The sequence below is a fragment of the Carcharhinus amblyrhynchos genome, chromosome 1 (genome assembly GCF_965287045.1).
Source record: "Carcharhinus amblyrhynchos chromosome 1, sCarAmb.v2.hapA, whole genome shotgun sequence".
Taxonomy (NCBI): domain Eukaryota; kingdom Metazoa; phylum Chordata; class Chondrichthyes; order Carcharhiniformes; family Carcharhinidae; genus Carcharhinus; species Carcharhinus amblyrhynchos.
This window is the reverse complement of record NC_137324.1, coordinates 29173443-29190767: the sequence shown is the minus strand read 5'-3', so window position 1 is coordinate 29190767 and position 17325 is coordinate 29173443. Positions and strand designations below refer to the sequence as shown.

Below are 17325 nucleotides of genomic sequence, written 5' to 3'. Positions count from 1 at the left end.
CCAAGCTTTTGGTCATTTGTCCCAACATTGACTTACAACAAAATGACACTGAACCATGTATAATGCCCCGGTGGATTCTCCTGGATGGTTTTATTACACTAAAAGTAAAACAAGTTGTTTCTGGGAGAGTTCCTTAGTCTTAAAGGCAATCAATGGAATTATAAAGCAACAACTGAAGTAAAAGCAATCCCTGAATAAGAACAAAGAACAGTACAGCACAGGAAACAGGCCCTTCGGCCCTCCAAGTCTGTGCCGCTCATTGGTCCAACTAGACCATTTGTTTGTATCCCTCCATTCCCAGTCTGCTCATGTGACTATCCAGGTAATTCTTAAACGATGCCAGCGTGTCTGCCTCCACCACCCTACCTGGCAGCGCATTCCAGGCCCCCACCACCCTCTGTGTAAAAAATATCCCTCTGATAGCTGAGTTATACCTGGCCCCTCTCACCTTGACCCTGTGACCCTTCATGATCGTTGGAGACCCAGCAATTTCATCTCTTGTCTCCCTGAGCAGTCTAGGATACATGCCATCAGGCCCTGGGGATTTTTGCCCTTCTCACTCCCCATTGAGTTCTTTCCTACTCTCCCTGTATTCCTCCAGAGCTTCATCTGTTTTCAGTTCCCTGGACCCAACATACGTCTCTTTTCTTTTTGATCAGATCCTCAATTTCCCTAGTTATCCACAGCTCTCGAATCCTACCTTTCCTATCCTTCCTTTTTACAGGCATATGCCTGTCCTGCAGCCTTAACAACTGTTCCTTAAAAAAAGACTCCCACATGCCAGATGCAGACTTAACCTCGAACAGCCTCTCCCAATCAACGGCCACCAATTCCTGCCTAATCCGGCAATAGTTAGCCTTCCCCCAATTTAGCACCCAACCCGTAGGTCAACACTCATCCTTGTCAATTACTATCCTAAAGTTAACAGAATTATGGTCACTATTTGCCACATGTTCCCCTGCTGAAACTTTGACGACTTGACTGGGCTCATTTCCCAGAACTAGGTCCAGTATAGCTGCCTCTCTAGTTGGGCTATCTACATACTGTTCCAAAGAACCTTCCAGTACGCATTTTACAAATTCCTCCCCATCCAGACCCCTAGCCGTAAGCACTTTCCAGTCTATCCCATGGAAATTAAAGTCTCCCACTGCAACAACCCTATTTTTTCTGCACCTATCCAGAATCTCCTTACATATCCGTTCCGCCACTTCCCACGAGCTGTAGTATACCCCCAGCATAGTGAATGCACCTTCCTGTTTGAGCTCCACCCACAGCGACTCATTACACAACCCCTCTAAATTGTCCAGCCTCTGCACTGCTGTAATATGCTCCTTAACTAATATCGCTACCCCCCCACCCCATCTCGCCTAAAACACTTATACCCCGGAACATTCAGCTGCCGGTCCTGTCCTTTTAACCAAGTCTCCATCACCGCAACCACATCCAAATTCCACGTAAGCATTAAGGCCCGAAGTTTGTCTGTCTTACCCATTACACTCCAGACCCACTCAGGTCATCCTCCTCCAGAATAAGTAAGTAGTAGTTGTGGAAGAGCTCAAGAAATTATATGTATTTTGTGATTTAAACAATGTGATGGATAGTATAGCTGGTTTAAGAACATAAGAACATAAGAAATAGGAGGAGTAGGCCATCCAGCCCTTTGAGCCTGCCCCGCCATTCAATAAGATCATGGCTGATCTGTCGTGGCTCAGTTCCACATTCCCGCCCTCTCCCCATAACCCTTAATCCCCTCACTTATCAAAAACCCATCAACCCGCGTCTTAAAAATATTTAGCGAGGCAGCCTCCACCACTTCAACGGGCAGAGAATTCCAGAGATTCACCACCCTTTGAGTGAAGAAGTTCCTCCTCAACTCCGTTCTAAACCGCCCCCCCTTTATCTTGAGGCTGTGCCCCCTTGTCCTACTGTCCTTTCTGACCGGGAAGAGCCTCTCCACCTCTATCCTATCCATCCCATTCATCATCTTATACGTCTCAATGAGATCTCCCCTCATTCTTCTAAACTCTAACGAGTACAAGCCTAGTTTATTCAGCCTCTCCTCATAGCTCAACCCCCTCAACTCCGGCATCAGCCTAGTAAACCTCCTCCGCACTCCCTCGAAAGCCAAAATATCCTTGCGTAAGTACGGCGACGAAAACTGCACACAGTACTCCAGCTGTGGCCTCACCAATGCCCTATACAGCTGCAGCAAGACCTCCCTACTTTTATATTCAATCCCCCTCGCTATGAAGGCCAGCATCCCATTAGCCTTTGACCACCTGCTGCACCTGCAGGCTGGGTTTTTGCGACTCATGCACAAGGACCCCGAGGTCCCTCTGCACCGTCGCCTGCTGCAGTTTTTCGCCCCGTAAGTAACAGTCCTTCCTACCATTATTCCTGCCAAAGTGGACCACCTCGCACTTGCCAACATTAAATTCCATTTGCCATTTCCTGGCCCATTCGTCCAGCCTATCTAGATCCTTCTGCAGACTCTCCACACCCTCCGTGCAATTTACCGTTCCACCAATCTTGGTGTCATCAGCAAATTTCGACACCATACACTCGGTTCCCTCCTCCAGATCATCTATATGAATGGTAAATAGCTAAGGCCTCAGAACCGACCCCTGGGGCACTCCACTAGTCACCAACCTCCAGTCCGAATAGCACCCATTAACCCCCACTCTCTGTCTCCTATTTGACAACCAATCCTCTATCCACGCTAACACCCTACCCCCAACTCCATGCCCCCTTACCTTCTGCAATAACCTCTTGTGAGGTACTCTGTCAAACGCCTTCTGAAAATCTAGAAAGACCACATCCACCGGCTCTCCTCTATCCACTGCCCTAGACACATCCTCATAGAACTCCAATAAATTTGTCAGACACGACTTCCCCTTAACGAAACCGTACTGCATCTGCTCTATCAAGCAATTCCCCTCAAGATGCCTCGCTATTTCCTCCTTGATGACGGATTCTAACATTTTACCCACAACAGACATTAAACTAACCAGCCTATAATTCCCTGCCTTTTGCCTGGCACCCTTCTTAAACAACGGCATAACATTAGCCGCTTTCCAATCTTCCAGCACTTCCCCAGAATCCAGCGACGTCTGGAAAATAACCACCAAGGCATCCACTATCACCTCCGCCATTTCTTTCAGAACCCTGGGATGCATTCCATCTGGTCCTGGGGACTTGTCCACAATCAGTCCCTCCAGTCTGTCGAGCACCGCCTCTTAAGTTTATTAGTAGGCTTACATTAACACTGGAATGAAGTTTTGTGAAAATCCCCTAGTCACCACACTCCAGTGCCTGTTTGAGTACACAGTTTAGCATAGCCAATGCATCTAACCTGCATGTCTTTTGGACTGTGGGAGGAAACCAGCACATGTGGAGACACCGGCAGAATGTCTATGCAAACTCTGCACAGACAGAGCCAAGCTGGGAATTGAACTCAAGTCCCTGGTGCTGTGAAGCAACAGTGCTAACCACTGTGTTGCTTGTAGATTGAATACTTCACTGAAAACATTGAACTTCTTTTCTCAGAAGTAGTTGTTTTCCTGTAATTGGCAATGCTGTTAGGTAATTAAAGCTAATTTGTTGTTTTAAATACTTGAAGTCAGAACAAAAGGCCTTTGATATAAAAGCAACTTCACTCCCTAATACTTATTTATAAACAACCTGCTCAAAGTCACCTTGCAGTGTGGCAGGTGTAGTTCACCCATAATTAAGCAAAATCTAAGTGTGCTCTTTGCACAGCAAATTGTGTACCATATATTTGTAAAATCCATCAAACATTAGGCATATTATATCACATATTCAATAAAGGATCTAAAAACAGGTGGAAATTCCATCAAGATGGCTCCACTTCCAAGGGATTCTGCAGGAGTTGCATTGATGGTAGGAACAGGCCCCAACTGTGCTGGGTATTCAGTTACTCTTAAGGACATTCTTAAGAGCAGAGTACCCATTACCAACTGACTCAAGAACTTCCCTGACTTTTGAATAGACTTACCTTGCAATCTCTACACCCTAGTTCTGCTTAACACTACATTCTGCACTCATTTCCTTTATGAATGGTACATCTGTATAAGCACACAAGAAACAATAACATTAAATACACGTAACAACTATAAATACTAATGGTACATAATCCAATCAAGTGCACCACAATGTTCTGTAACTCTTGTTTAATGTAATTACACAGCCCAGCTATTGATTCTGCAAGAATCTAGAAATGCATTCTAACCCCTTTCAGGAACTGAAGAGCTCCACTAGAAAGCAAGACAGTTTATTTTTTCCCACATATGGTCCTATGGAAATGGGTGAGTGTAAAAAAACAGGGCAGAAAGAGGACATGCAGCCCATTGTGTGCCAGCCAGAAAATAAAAAAAAATTCCAGTACCTGGTCTATAACCTACTTTTGAGGTCAGTGTTTCAGCTTCAACAATGCTGAAACTTAAGCAATGAATTCCAGATACCACTTGTGGATAAAAACTTTTTCATCCACTAAATCTGTATCTTAAATCTCTGCTCCCTGGTAATTGACCCCTTGGTTAGGGAAGTAAGTCTTTCCTGTCCCACCCCCTCAATTAAGGCACCTGTTCTAAGAGAAACAGCCCTAATCTATCCAATCTCAGTTGCAATTTAAGCCTAGTATCTGTTTAGGCCTCCTCTACACTCCCCAGAAGAAACAAAAATCCTTCTTGTAATGTGGTGACTACAATTATACACATTCCCAGTGGTGAGCTAACCAGTGTTTTATACAGTTCTATCATTACAACTGATTGAATGCTTTTCTTTGGAGGTACTGAATTCAACATGCTTGCTTGACTTCTTTCAAAGGGCCCAAGGACATTGAAATTATTCCAGGTCTCTTGATTAGACTCAACTTGCAAAATTCCTAAAGCCCAGATCTCTGGAAAATCATTGGTATACTTATTTACCTCAGGTAAAAATTGCTTTGTAGGGTTTAGAAATGGATTTGTGTAAATCAACACTTTGGTTTGTATTTCTTATAACTACAATCATCATGATCAGCTACATACACCAAGATCAATTGCAGCTGGTCCAAAGGTGTTCTTTGGTCTGCTTAAAAGCTTGGTGATCTTCTGGTGTAATGAAGAGTCCACAGCAGTGTTGCAGACTGGTACTTAAGTCCCAGAAACACACTAAATCTTGGGACAGCTACTGCAAAGTTGAGTATACTTAGTTCTAGGCATGTCAGCTTCTGAAGTATAAGGAATGCCAGAGCTATATTAAAGGATTACATTTTTATTCTAGGGAGTAGCAACCTAATTTAGGAGTACAGGAATTTCTAAAACTACACTTAGATTTTTAAAATCAGCATGGGATTTTGTGGCATTAGCTAGCAGATCAGACAACATTGCTTGAATTTCAGAACAGACATGTTCTGCCTCCACACCAAAATTGAAATTATAGCATCATCTTCCACTCCAGAATCATGGCTCTTTCATTTGATTACAGGACTATTACCTCAGAACAGTTCAATTCAGTAGCATTCGTGGTTGGGGTGGCATCATTTAGGCCAGTTCCGGCCCTCAAGATAGGTGACTTGAGGGTCAGTTTCTTTACTGGTGAAAGTCAAAAGAAATTTGAATACTAAAAAGTAAAATTTATTCAGATAAAGCAATAAATCACATCTGGAACATTTTACCTGCTGTAAAATACTCAGCCTAAACAAAGTGATTTCACATTGTTACAGAATGCCAAGCCACCTAGTTGGTTAATTACAGCAATCTTGTCAAGAGAACAGCACAACTCAATTTTAAAGGAAATTCATGCTGTTGATGATTGATTGTTGTTCACTAGCACCCAAACTGTGAAAGGTCTTAGATTGCACCCAGAATCTACACAAGCCTCATCCCATCTTGGGCCAGATGTTAACCAAAGCATTAAAGACAATGCAAAATTTTAGAAGTTTGTCAATACCATCCAGTTTGGATTAGAGATTGGAATGCCTATCTTAGCAAATCAGTATTGAAGTGAAAACTGCATTGGTAGATTTATTGATGCATTTTCCATTGGATGAAGGGATGATCCTTTTGTTAAGCCATGGTTAATGCCATTGAACCCAGTGTCCTTTTCAGGACCAAGATTAAGCCAAGGGACTATTGGGAGATGGGTATTAATCTAAAGGTCAGATTAGAACAGCTAGTTGTTAATGATTGGGAAGCAAAAAGCTCAACATCTTTAACTGCAATATTTTAAAACTATCCTTTATCTTTTAGTTTATGCTCTACAGTGCCCAAAATTAAAAGTGATTAGTGCAACATTTTGCTTGGCTATTAGCAACACTCTTTACATAGTTATCAAATGAAATACTAGGTATTTGTGCAAACAGAAATCAGGACTAGACTCCATTGGAGGAAAGAATTAAATTCATCACCTGGTTGTAGTTAGATTTCCATTTTGTCTAGGACAATTCATTCAAAAAAATAGATATAATGTGGATACTACATCCACAGCTAAGACAAAAAGCAATGTTACTACCAAAGCACCATTCTGTACAACATTCATCTTAAAACAGCCATAGGAAAAAAAAACAATGATGGAAGCGATTATAAAAAAGGTGTTGTAATAGATAGTGATTGGTAGGTTCTCCAGTGGTGCATAGGGTAGATTTAAGAGCAATGGCTTCCATTTTAGGAAAATCAGAGTAGATAAATCTGAATACATTGACACTTGTTAGCATAGTACAAGAGTTCTTCAAAGCAATCTTCATAGCCTGGATTGCTTTCATGCATACAGTCCAGATGGGAGTGGTTGGTAACCTGTTTGTTTTTGTCTGCAACCAATCACGCAGATGCTCATCATTCCAAAGAGCTGGAGGAAAAAAAATCAAGAGCAGATTAGTCATTGTCCCTTTCCTGTGCACAGAAGAAATTAACAGCTACCACAAGTATTAGAGGGGGACTGGAGACAGGCATTTTCTACCAGTCAGCATAGTCCTATCTCTGGATGGTGCAGACTGGATGAGAGAGTGATGGCTAGTGAGTGAAGCCAAGGTCACTGCCCATCCCAATTAGAAGGTTTTGCCTGTGGGTGGTCCTGAGGTGGCAACAGCCAGGAGATAAGGAGACAACCTTCTGACAGCAGACTGGAGAGAGACTAGAGCTCCATGTTGCAATTGATATCTTCATTCCACTACCATGCAATCATATTTAAGGCACTTGTCCCAGTGCCAACTACACTGGCTGGCTACCTCAAGCCTACCCACTGTTTAAGGATCCAAAGTGACTTTGTCTCTTGGAGTCCCAAGTCAGAATTCAGATTGCAGGCTGAAAGACTTCATTGAACATTCCATCTAGACCCTATCCCCATGACCCATTCATTTACCCCAGCTAGTCCCCCTGACACTAAGGGGCAATTTAGCATGGCTAATCCACCCAACTGCACATTTTTTTTGGACTACTGGTATTCATCCAGGCAAACTCAGCTGCATTTTTTCCTCTACTCAAGAGTAAGTTGTCTATGCCAAACATGGTCAACAATCCTATATGGTGGGGGTAGGGGCATTAGGTTTAAAATTAAAATCACTACCTGGATGATGGCAAATCCCAAGATCACCAGCACAGCACAACTTAGAATGGATTCCAGGCCAGTCTCCAATTTTGTCTCACACCCCTACAAAGAAAAAAATGGTTTTCAGAACTAAAGTCAAAAGGTTTTTGAAGGCAATGTTCTATAGTTGAAATTTAGTCTTTTACTGCTATTGAGATCAGAAAGACCTCCCTAGACTATTAGTGACATCTAAATCATGCAACTTGGCCTGCTATCTGAGCACAGGCACTTAGGTTTCCTGGCAAAAACAGCCATCTTACTGCATTAATATGCACATTAACTATGGAGTTGATACTATGGAGGCAGGGGTTTATTTCACATGCATGGATGACAGAAGGCATTAAGCACCCAAGAATGGATTGGATGTTGTGAATTTAAATGGAGCCATATTTGATCAAAAAGGTCAGTGGAAAATTGGTTCTCAACCATCAGATCCAAAGTATTTGCAGCCAACTGCACATGTTGAGGTCCCATTACATTGCTGTTGTGGGAAATTGTTTTGGGATGCTGAGCAAGGGATAAATTGGGTAAAAGCCTGCACTTTCTACCCCATGTAGAGAACAGGAATTGTGAGGACAGATGAGGCTTTGTTTGAACATTCCAGCTGAAAATAGCACCTCTAATGATTATAGGACTGCACTGGAATGTTAACTTAGATAAGCAGAATCTTGATATAGGAACAGGCTTAAAATTTATCATACCATCAGCAGTAAACAGCAAGATTAACAGGAAACCATAGTATGTAGCTACAGGATTAAACCATTAAAACATGTCTACATGCTACATCCTTGTTATTTGCATTGCAAGTTCACTCTTGAAAGCCTAGCATTGACATGAGAATTAGAATTCTTGCAGAAGCAGACATGTTGTGTAAAACAGCAATGTTGAGGGGGCTAGTGTTAAAATTTAATGAAACTCCTACTTCTTGGTCAAGGAGCTCAGGGTGCTTTGGGCTTCCTGTGCAGTTGGAGAACTGAAGTTTGCAGCAGCTCAGGGGGAAAGTCTTGTTTTCTTTGAACCATTCAGTGGTTTCCCAGTAGGTGTAGTTCTTAATTCCACAGCACATCATCTAGGAAGGACAAGATGTTAAAGTTAAACAGTTTCCATAAAGTCAGTCAACATCTGACAACTTGCCTGATTTCATCATCAAGCATGACATTAAATGCGGAGACTTGGTAAGCTTCTGCAGCTGGGCAGTTATGTACTTTCAATTTGGAAGCAGGTTAGCTTAACACCCAATAGGGCCTATTTGAATACCTTGAACATTCTCAAAAACAAAGGTCAAATCTCAAGTTGTTTTTGAGAATGTTCAAGGTATTCAAATAGGCCCTATTGGGTGTTAAGCTAACCTGCTTCCAAATTGAAAGTGAAAGTACATAACTGCCCAGCTGCAGAAGCTTATCAAGTCTCTGCATTTAATATCTACCCATGAGAATGTGGTTTATTAGGCCTGAGTGATTGGAGCCACACATTTGAAACCAAGACCTGTTCTGAAGTGACTTGAGGCAATCAATTTGGTTATTCTAAAGTAGGATGCAATACCAAGATGGCAAGGCAAATGACAAATTGATTTTCCACCACCTTTAAGGGATAGTGGTATTGTCACTGGACAATACCATCTGGTTCACTAGTTTTTCAAGTGGGAGGAGATCTGAGGGGCAAGCCAGCCTCAACCTGCTGACAGAAGCATTTGGGTGGCCTTGATACCCTCCATCTTGATGTGCCACATGTTAGTTTAATCAATGCTAGACTGGGTATCCTTGATGTGCTGGGCATCAGTAGAACTGATTGTTACCTTAGGCCCAGTACATCTTTCCCACTCTACCCAATGCCACCCAACTAGGGAGCCACTTGTAAGATCAAGGAAAACATGCCAAAGGTAACATTAAGCATCAACTTGAAGCTACAACAGTTGCCACAACCTGGTGGTAGACAATTCACTGGAGAAGGCTCCACAAAAATCCCATCCTCAATGGTGGAAGCCCAGCACACCATTGAGAGTGGATGACCCATCTCAACCTCAAGTATCCCCAGAATGACTGATTCACTCCACATGAACAGCTGAAGGCACTGGATACTGCATACTATGGTGGCAGTGATTACATGGCACTGAGGTGGCAGTGCTGTGAGGGTTGGATTCCCAGCTATGCTGAGTATGCATGATTTCCTCCCACAATTCTAAGATGTGCTGGTTAGCTGCATTGGCTATGCCAAATGCTCCTCAGTGCATCTGAACAGGTGCTGGAGTGATGACTAGGGGGAATCTTTAAAGCAACTTCATTGCAATATTAATGCAAGCTTATGAAAACTATGCACCCTGACAATATTCTAGCACTTCTACTCAAGTTAGTCTTGATTTTACCTTGCCCTAGTGAAAGTTACAATATTGCTTAGGACAAAGCAATGCAAATCCAATCCAGTTAATACTACCCCATCTAATCACTTTGATTTGTGATCAGAAGGGGTCAACCTGCTCAAGTTGGGTTTTGTCAGGACCATGCAATTCTTGACCTTGTCATCACACCCTTATTCAGACATGAAGAGCTGAACACAAGGAGAGGATAACTGAATCTGATACTAGGGCCACATTTGACTGTTGCACCAACAAACCCCAGTAAAATTAAAGCCAATGAGAATTTTGGGGGGGGGGGGGGGTCACTGTTGGAGGCCAATCATATCAGCATGTGTCCATTGGGTTATGTCCTGAGCCCAATCATCTTCAGCTGCTTCAATTTCCTTCCCTCAAAAAAAAAAAGGGCTAAATGTTCCAACTCTTCAGATACTGAAGCAGTTCCAATGCAGCAAAGACAACATCCAGGCTTGGGCTGGATGTTTGATAATGATGATCTCCAACAAGAGGCAATCTAACCATTCAAGTTTAGCATTATCTTTACATACAAACACAAGAAATAGGAGGAGTAGGCTATCTAGCCCTTTGAGCCTGCCCCGCCATTCAATAAGATCATGGCTGATCTGTTGTGGCTCAGTTCCACATTGCCACCCTCTCCCCATAACTCTTAATCCCCTCACTTATCAAAAACCCATCAACCCACATCTTAAAAATATTTAGCGAGGCAACCTCAACAGGTAGAGAATTCCAGAGATTCACCACCCTTTGAGTGAAGAAGTTCCTCCTCAACTCTGTTCTAAGCCACCCCTCCCCCTTTATCTTGAGGCTGTGCCCCCTAGTCCTACTGTCCTTAGCACTTGGCTATCAACATCTGATGGTTAAAACTGAACTAGCTATTGCTGCTACAACAGCAAGTCAGAAATTCCTGACTTCCCAAATCAAAAAAAGGTACAAGTCAGGAATGTAAACAAATACTCAACTTGCCTGGGTGAGTGCAGCTCTACACATGTAGCTCAACACCGTGGTTGTTAGTGTACCATCTACAACATGCACTGCTGCATCTCACCAAGGCTCCTTAGACAGCACTTTCAAACCCTTTCATCACCTAGAACAGTGGTCCCTAAACTGATCCAGCCCATGGGCCATAGGAGACACCTGACCTGGTAGGATAACAGCATCTGTTTAAGTTTCACTCAAAAAATCTTGAGTTGAAAATTGCTACTCCTTCACTGTTGTAGGTGCTACACATTACAATTCTTGAAGGCAATTAAATGCTTGCTAGCTATAGCTCAGATCTGTGCTTACAGCAATGCAGAGCAGCATCAACCCATGCTTATACTATAGTACATCTTACTGATCTAATAAGACTTGATTGCACACCCCAAAAAGTACTATGAACAGATTTGTCTTACCTCTTTCTGCAAGAGATCCACAGCCCTGCTCTCAGCATTTTTCCCATTGTATTTAGCAAAGACATCAGCCATAGATTTATTCACACCTTCATGTACCTTTAGGAAATATACAGTTTAGTTTAGTTCCTCATTCCCACTCAAATTCAGATAATAGTTCTTTTGTTAGCCATGTTGTTGGGAATCCCAACATCCAATTGAATTAAAGAATCCATAATATTGGAAAAACTTTATATTCAGTGCTCAGGTCACTGGAAGTAAGCCACTTAGAAGAATTCAATAGAACTCTTCCAACTGTTCTGTACTTACAGTGCCCATATGTAATCATTGTCTTGGAAATTCCATCTTCCAAGAAGTTTGTTTTCCTTTCCAATCCCAATGAGATTAAAGTGAAAAGCAATGGGGAAAGACAGAAATTTTGCAAGTTGATTCAAACAAAATTACCTGTTTTCTGTAGATGAATCCCAGAACAAAAGCAGACACTTCCGCAGCAAAGATGATCAACAGTATGATCATGAACTAAAGAAAACATGAATTGTAACCATGAACATTCATTTAACTAGCATCAAGTTGAACACAATTCTGATCAAAAAAAACTTGAAGCAGGAGTAAGCTTCACTTTTGGTTCTTTGCACTCACTTCCTCAGATACTGGTTGTCCAGCAAGTTTAGAGTGAAGCTAGATTTTTTGACCATTTATACTGGCAATGAGAAGGGAGGTTGGCAACTTGACTTTTTGACTAATGCTAGTTAGGAATCATTTGTATTGAAATGGAGATGTCAACTCCCCAGGAAACAGGTGGTGACTGTTTTCTAATTTTCAATTTCTCAAGCAAAAGCTGCATTAGTCTGCTCTTCAGCCCAAGACCTACACATTGGTATTCAAATATTCCAATAGAGCTCCGCCCCATTTGAGGGAGGAAGAAGCAGCACAATCTGGAATGGAGATCCAAGGAAAGAAAAGTGGTGGCCATTTCCTCCTCTCCAGCATTAGGAGTGTATTTGTTTAACTATTCTCAAGTGCCTTACATATTTAGGAGCAGAGTCTCTTTACTAAAAGCAAACCATTTGTTTTCAGAAGTGAAGTCATGTTTGCCATCAATGCAATCTGATTTCTTGTATCCATTACCCTTCATTCAATAAGCAGCAAGAGGAGATATTTTTGTCAAAAATTGACATTCTGCTGTGGAGCAAGGTACAGGATAGTCAAGCCCTCAATTAAAATTTCCCCAATGCCTTGACTGCAATTAGGAACCCAATTTCCCCTCTGTCCCAAATGATCATTCAAAACCAAGGCCCTGGATAGGATCAGCTTCAGTCCTTTAGAACACTTGCACAAACTGGCTAATAGTCAGTGATCTTTTACAGTCCCAAAAAAGCCACAAGCTTCACTCAAGTTGAGTATGTCACATGACTAGAAGTAAACATGAAATGAAACTTACCAATCCCAATGCAAAGCGAGACTCCCTCAGAGCTGCACAGCATCCAATGAGTCCAATAACAAACATTACAAATGCAATGGCAATGATCACCAAAGATGGAAGTACAGTGTATTTGTCTTCAAAGAAGTGGCTGTAATTCTTAAAGCTGGATAACAACATGGCTCCCACATAGGTGAGCACAGCCCCTGCAGCCTGCAAAACAAATAAGTTTTTTGTTAAAGCAAGGAGGTTTACTAGAGGAGAGCAATTTAACTGCACCAGTCAAGACAGCAGCTTCCTGGCAACAATGCTTCCTTAACTGAAGGACAGAAGTCAGTTCTCACATCACCTCCCAAAATATTATTCTGTTGAAATAGATAGTGATATTATGCACCTAAACTATGGGAGTGACCAGTATTTCCAAGAAACATTTCATTGATTGTGTTTTCTGGTAATTGAGGCTTTAAGTGGTGAGGAAGTGACCACAAAATTATTTCAAAAGAAAGTGATTCACTTATGTTCCAAGTTAGAAAATAAATCCAAACTTGGGACATTGTCAATACCTCAAATACAAAATTTAGCACAATGGCATCACATTTCTGGACTTCAGCAGATTATGTTTGGTATTTGCATTAAGTTTCAGATACCCATCCCAGGCTATTCATAAGTTTGAATTGTGACTATTACCAGAAAATTTAGCTGCAAGATTTTGTATACACGAAGTCAGGAGTTGGTTTGTGCCAATTTAACCATGATCTCACTTCCACAAGTGAAATCTCATTGTCATGTGTTTCAATGCCACTAACTTTTCCAACCTCTCAAAGATTAGTTACCTTAGGATCCTATCTGCTCAGACTGCCCTTTGGTTTGGATTTCATGAAGTTAACCTTTGCTGTGCATGCATGGCAATTCTAGCCTTGGCATATCTTCATGCTCAATTTGTATATCCAGAAAGGTCTGAGCCATTGATTGTATGGAGGGTTCAATTTTCAATAAAAACAAACAGTCATTGGAGTGTACTACTATGCAAGTACAGGGCAGAGATTAAAGCAAGCTTTTAAACGCCAACATTGTAACCATGGCACCTCCAGCAATTCAAACTGCTGCCAATATACAAAAGGCTCGTACAAATACATTTTAGATGCGATACAGCTTAGCATTTTATTTAAAGTTTTGGTCAAACTTTTATGGAGCCCCTTCACAAAGGTCAAGTTCAGTTTGACTAGTTTGTGGTCAGTTCTTAAACTGAAGATAGCTCGAGTTCATTTGTTGCAGCAAAGCAAACAAGCAAATCTGCAAGGTGACCTTTGCGTTTAGACTAGTAATTTTCCACAAGACAGAAAGAGCAGTCTCTCCAAGACAGAATAAGTGCCATTTATATCTTTCTCCTCCTAGCCCATCAATACCTGTAATGGATTAAATCATAGGGGTATCAGGCAGGACTGAATCTGCTGTATTTTTGCATCTCCAAGCGTTTTGATTTATGACTGACTTACCACACCTTTAGTTTTTGTTGGAAGTATGGTCTGACAAGCAGAGCTTTGGTTGATGGTACCAGTTTTTTTTTTGCTTACAGCACTTTTGACAAGCATCTTCCCCCACCCACCCCAGGAACTACAGGCCAGCAAGTCTCATTTGTGGTTGAGAGATTGACACAAAGGCTCTATGGGCATTTAGAGACACAAGAACTGATTATGGTCAGCAGGCTTTGAGTGGAAAAATCATGTCTCAAATTTGATTGAGCTTTTTGAAGGGGTAAAACCATGAAGGTTGTGAGGAAAGCACAGTTGATGTTGTCTACATGGACTTTAACAAGGCCTTTAATAAAGGTACCACATGGTAGGTTGTTGCACAAGATTAAATCTCATGGGCTCCAGGATGAGGGAGCTAAATGGATACAAAATTGGCTTGATGTTAGATAGTGGTTGTAGAAAGTTGTTTCCTCCCCCCCCCCCCAAACTGGAGGCCTGTGACCAGTGTACCTCAGGAATCAGTGAAGGGTCCACTTATTGTCATTTATATTATGATTTGGATGGGAATATAGGGGGCATGGTTAGCAAGTTTGATGACAGCAAGATTGGTGGCATAGTGAACAGTGAAGAAAGTTATCTCCAATTGCAGTGGGATCTTGATCAATTGAGCCAGTGGGCTGACAAATGACAGATGGAGTTTAATTTAGACAAATGAAAGGTTATGCATTTTGGTAGATTGAACCAGGGTAAGACTTAGTGGTTGGGTATTGGGGGGGGGGCAGTTACAGAACAAAGATCCAGGGGTACATGTTCATAGCTCCTTGAAAGGAGACTCAGGTGGACAGAGTGGTCAAGAAGGCATTCGGCATGCTTGGTTTCTTCAGTCAGAAGATTGACTACAGGAGTTTGAACATCTTGAAGTTGTACATGACATTGCTAAGGCCACACTTGGAATACTGTGTGCAATTCTGGTCACCTTATTATTAAACTAGAAGAAGTGCAGAAAAGATTTACTAGGATGCTTCCAGGACTTGGTCCTGGAATGTAGAAGGCTGAGGGGCAATCTTAGACATCTATAAGATAGAGGGGCATAGATCAGCTATATGGTCAATATCTTTTCCCAAAAGTAGGGGAGTCTAAAATTGGAGGGAATAGGTTTAAAGAGGCAATTCCCCTCCCCCACACAGGGTGGAGTGTCTGGAACAAGCTGTCAGCTAGTAGAGGCAGGTACAATTGTCTTTTAAATAAGTATTTAGTTACAAGGATAATATGGATATGGGTAATTGGGACTAGCTTAGGGGGTTTAAAAAAAGCAGCATGGACAAGTTGGGCTGACAGCCTGTTTCCATGCAGTAAACTTCCGACAGTTACACTAAAGACTGGAGTGCCAGAGGGAATTCTATCAGTATTAACAACTGACATTGTCATAGGTCCAGGAGGATTTTAAATCTTGCAATATTACAACTGGTTCTTGGAGCATAGAAGTGACTAAAAGTTACAATAATGTGGCGAAGTTCTTACTCGGCTTCAGGATCACATGGTTCAAGTGATAGGCAATGGGAATAAACATGTGATACCATGTTTAATCTAACTCACATTGCAATTGTATAAAGTCTTTGCTTTAAAAAAAGCAACTGGAAAGTTAAAAACTAGTCAGTTTTGGGAGTAACTAGAGTTTACTTCGTTTCATCATTCAAAATACTGGAGGGGGGGTAGAAAATGACTACCACATTAGCACTAGTGAGCCAATATTCTCTTGTAGTGATTTCTTCCTCCTTTGTGAGCTCCACAATGAAATTTACTTTGTTGCTAAAGTTTGTTTCAAAAATCCCGACTTAGTCTGAATGGCATGATTGCTAGAGTCTTAAAAAAAAGTGAGGCAATCTCACATTCGAGATCCATTCGAAAAGGACATTAGTTGAGACTGGATTGAAGCCAATTTGCGAATATGTTTCCCTTGTTGCTGCTGCCCAACCCTCATTTTATGAGGGACAAAAAAAAAAGTATTACGTTCGTTTGGAGGGAATGAATAGATTACTAGAATGTTGGTGGGAAGAGGAACAACTATCGTATGGGCGTAGGCCATCAGTTCCAACTACACGAATCAGGCATTTTAAATGCCTATAACACCGGAATAGGGAAGAGGAATTGGCAAATTTGTTAAGGTTGCCACTGTCTAGTTAGCAAAACTGCATAGTCACCATGCTAGTTATCCTAAAACAGATAACGAGATTCCCGGTTGCCGTCACAGATAAAAGGCTCTCTCTCTTCTAGTCCTTATTTAAAAGAAGTGAAGTTGTATTTCAATGCAAATATTCGAGCGTAAAAAAAATCACAAGCAATAAAATTTGTCATGTTTCACATTTACATGAGACGAAGTGGTTTCTTTTATAAGCCGAGGTTACATACTTTCCCACCCCTAGATTTGGAGTGGAGTGGAGTGGAGCGCTATAACTAACACATGGCGCTTCACATCGAGTTCAAAAAACGAAACTGACTTCAAAAGACAACCGGACGGGCTTGCAAGTTTTGTTTTTAAATCACAAACTCCGGGGGGATCGAAACAATACTTCAACTAAACATTTAAAAGATATAAACTCACCCAGAAAACAAGGCTGATGAAAAGAAGAATACTTTTGGAGGTTAACACGCCACAATCCATGATGAATGCGAACAGGTTGTTCCAGGCGCCACAAATCTGTACGTTTACAGTTCAGTCTAATGCTTCCTGCCCCTTTTTATTCTCCTCCCCCAAGGCACACAGTTTAATTTGTTTCCCCCCTCTATCTGCCGGGTAATTAGTTGGGGCTCACATGTGATGACATAACCAGCACATGACTAATTATCCCGAGTTACTGCAGAATCATTTTCACCTGCGAGGTCCTAGCGCTCCCCGTGTAGTAACGCACGGCTTCCTTGTGTTTCCCCTCCCCCACTTTCCCAGGGATTTATTCCCCTTACTGAGGTGTGAGACTTGGTTTGAGAAGAGCTCCATACGCACTGCCGGCCCACTCAACCGGCTATTCTTTGCGTCTGACTCGATACAATGAGTATTGTTTGTCAAGGACCTCAGCATTTAAACTCACCATT

General features: G+C 41.8%; 1 protein-coding gene across 1 annotated transcript; it reads right to left on the bottom strand.

Annotated features, from left to right (window-relative positions):
* Window positions 1–5620: 5620 nt before the first annotated feature.
* On the bottom strand, window positions 5621–17027 carry tspan36 (tetraspanin 36). Its single transcript, XM_080203508.1, has 7 exons — window positions 16838–17027; window positions 12785–12976; window positions 11788–11862; window positions 11347–11442; window positions 8507–8653; window positions 7564–7647; window positions 5621–6846 (listed from the first exon to the last, which is right to left on the bottom strand). The coding sequence occupies exons 1-7, from the start codon at window positions 16895–16897 to the stop codon at window positions 6760–6762; spliced, it is 741 nt and encodes a 246-aa protein (XP_080059634.1). The 5' UTR covers window positions 16898–17027; the 3' UTR covers window positions 5621–6759.
* Between the last annotated feature and the right edge of the window lie 298 nt (window positions 17028–17325).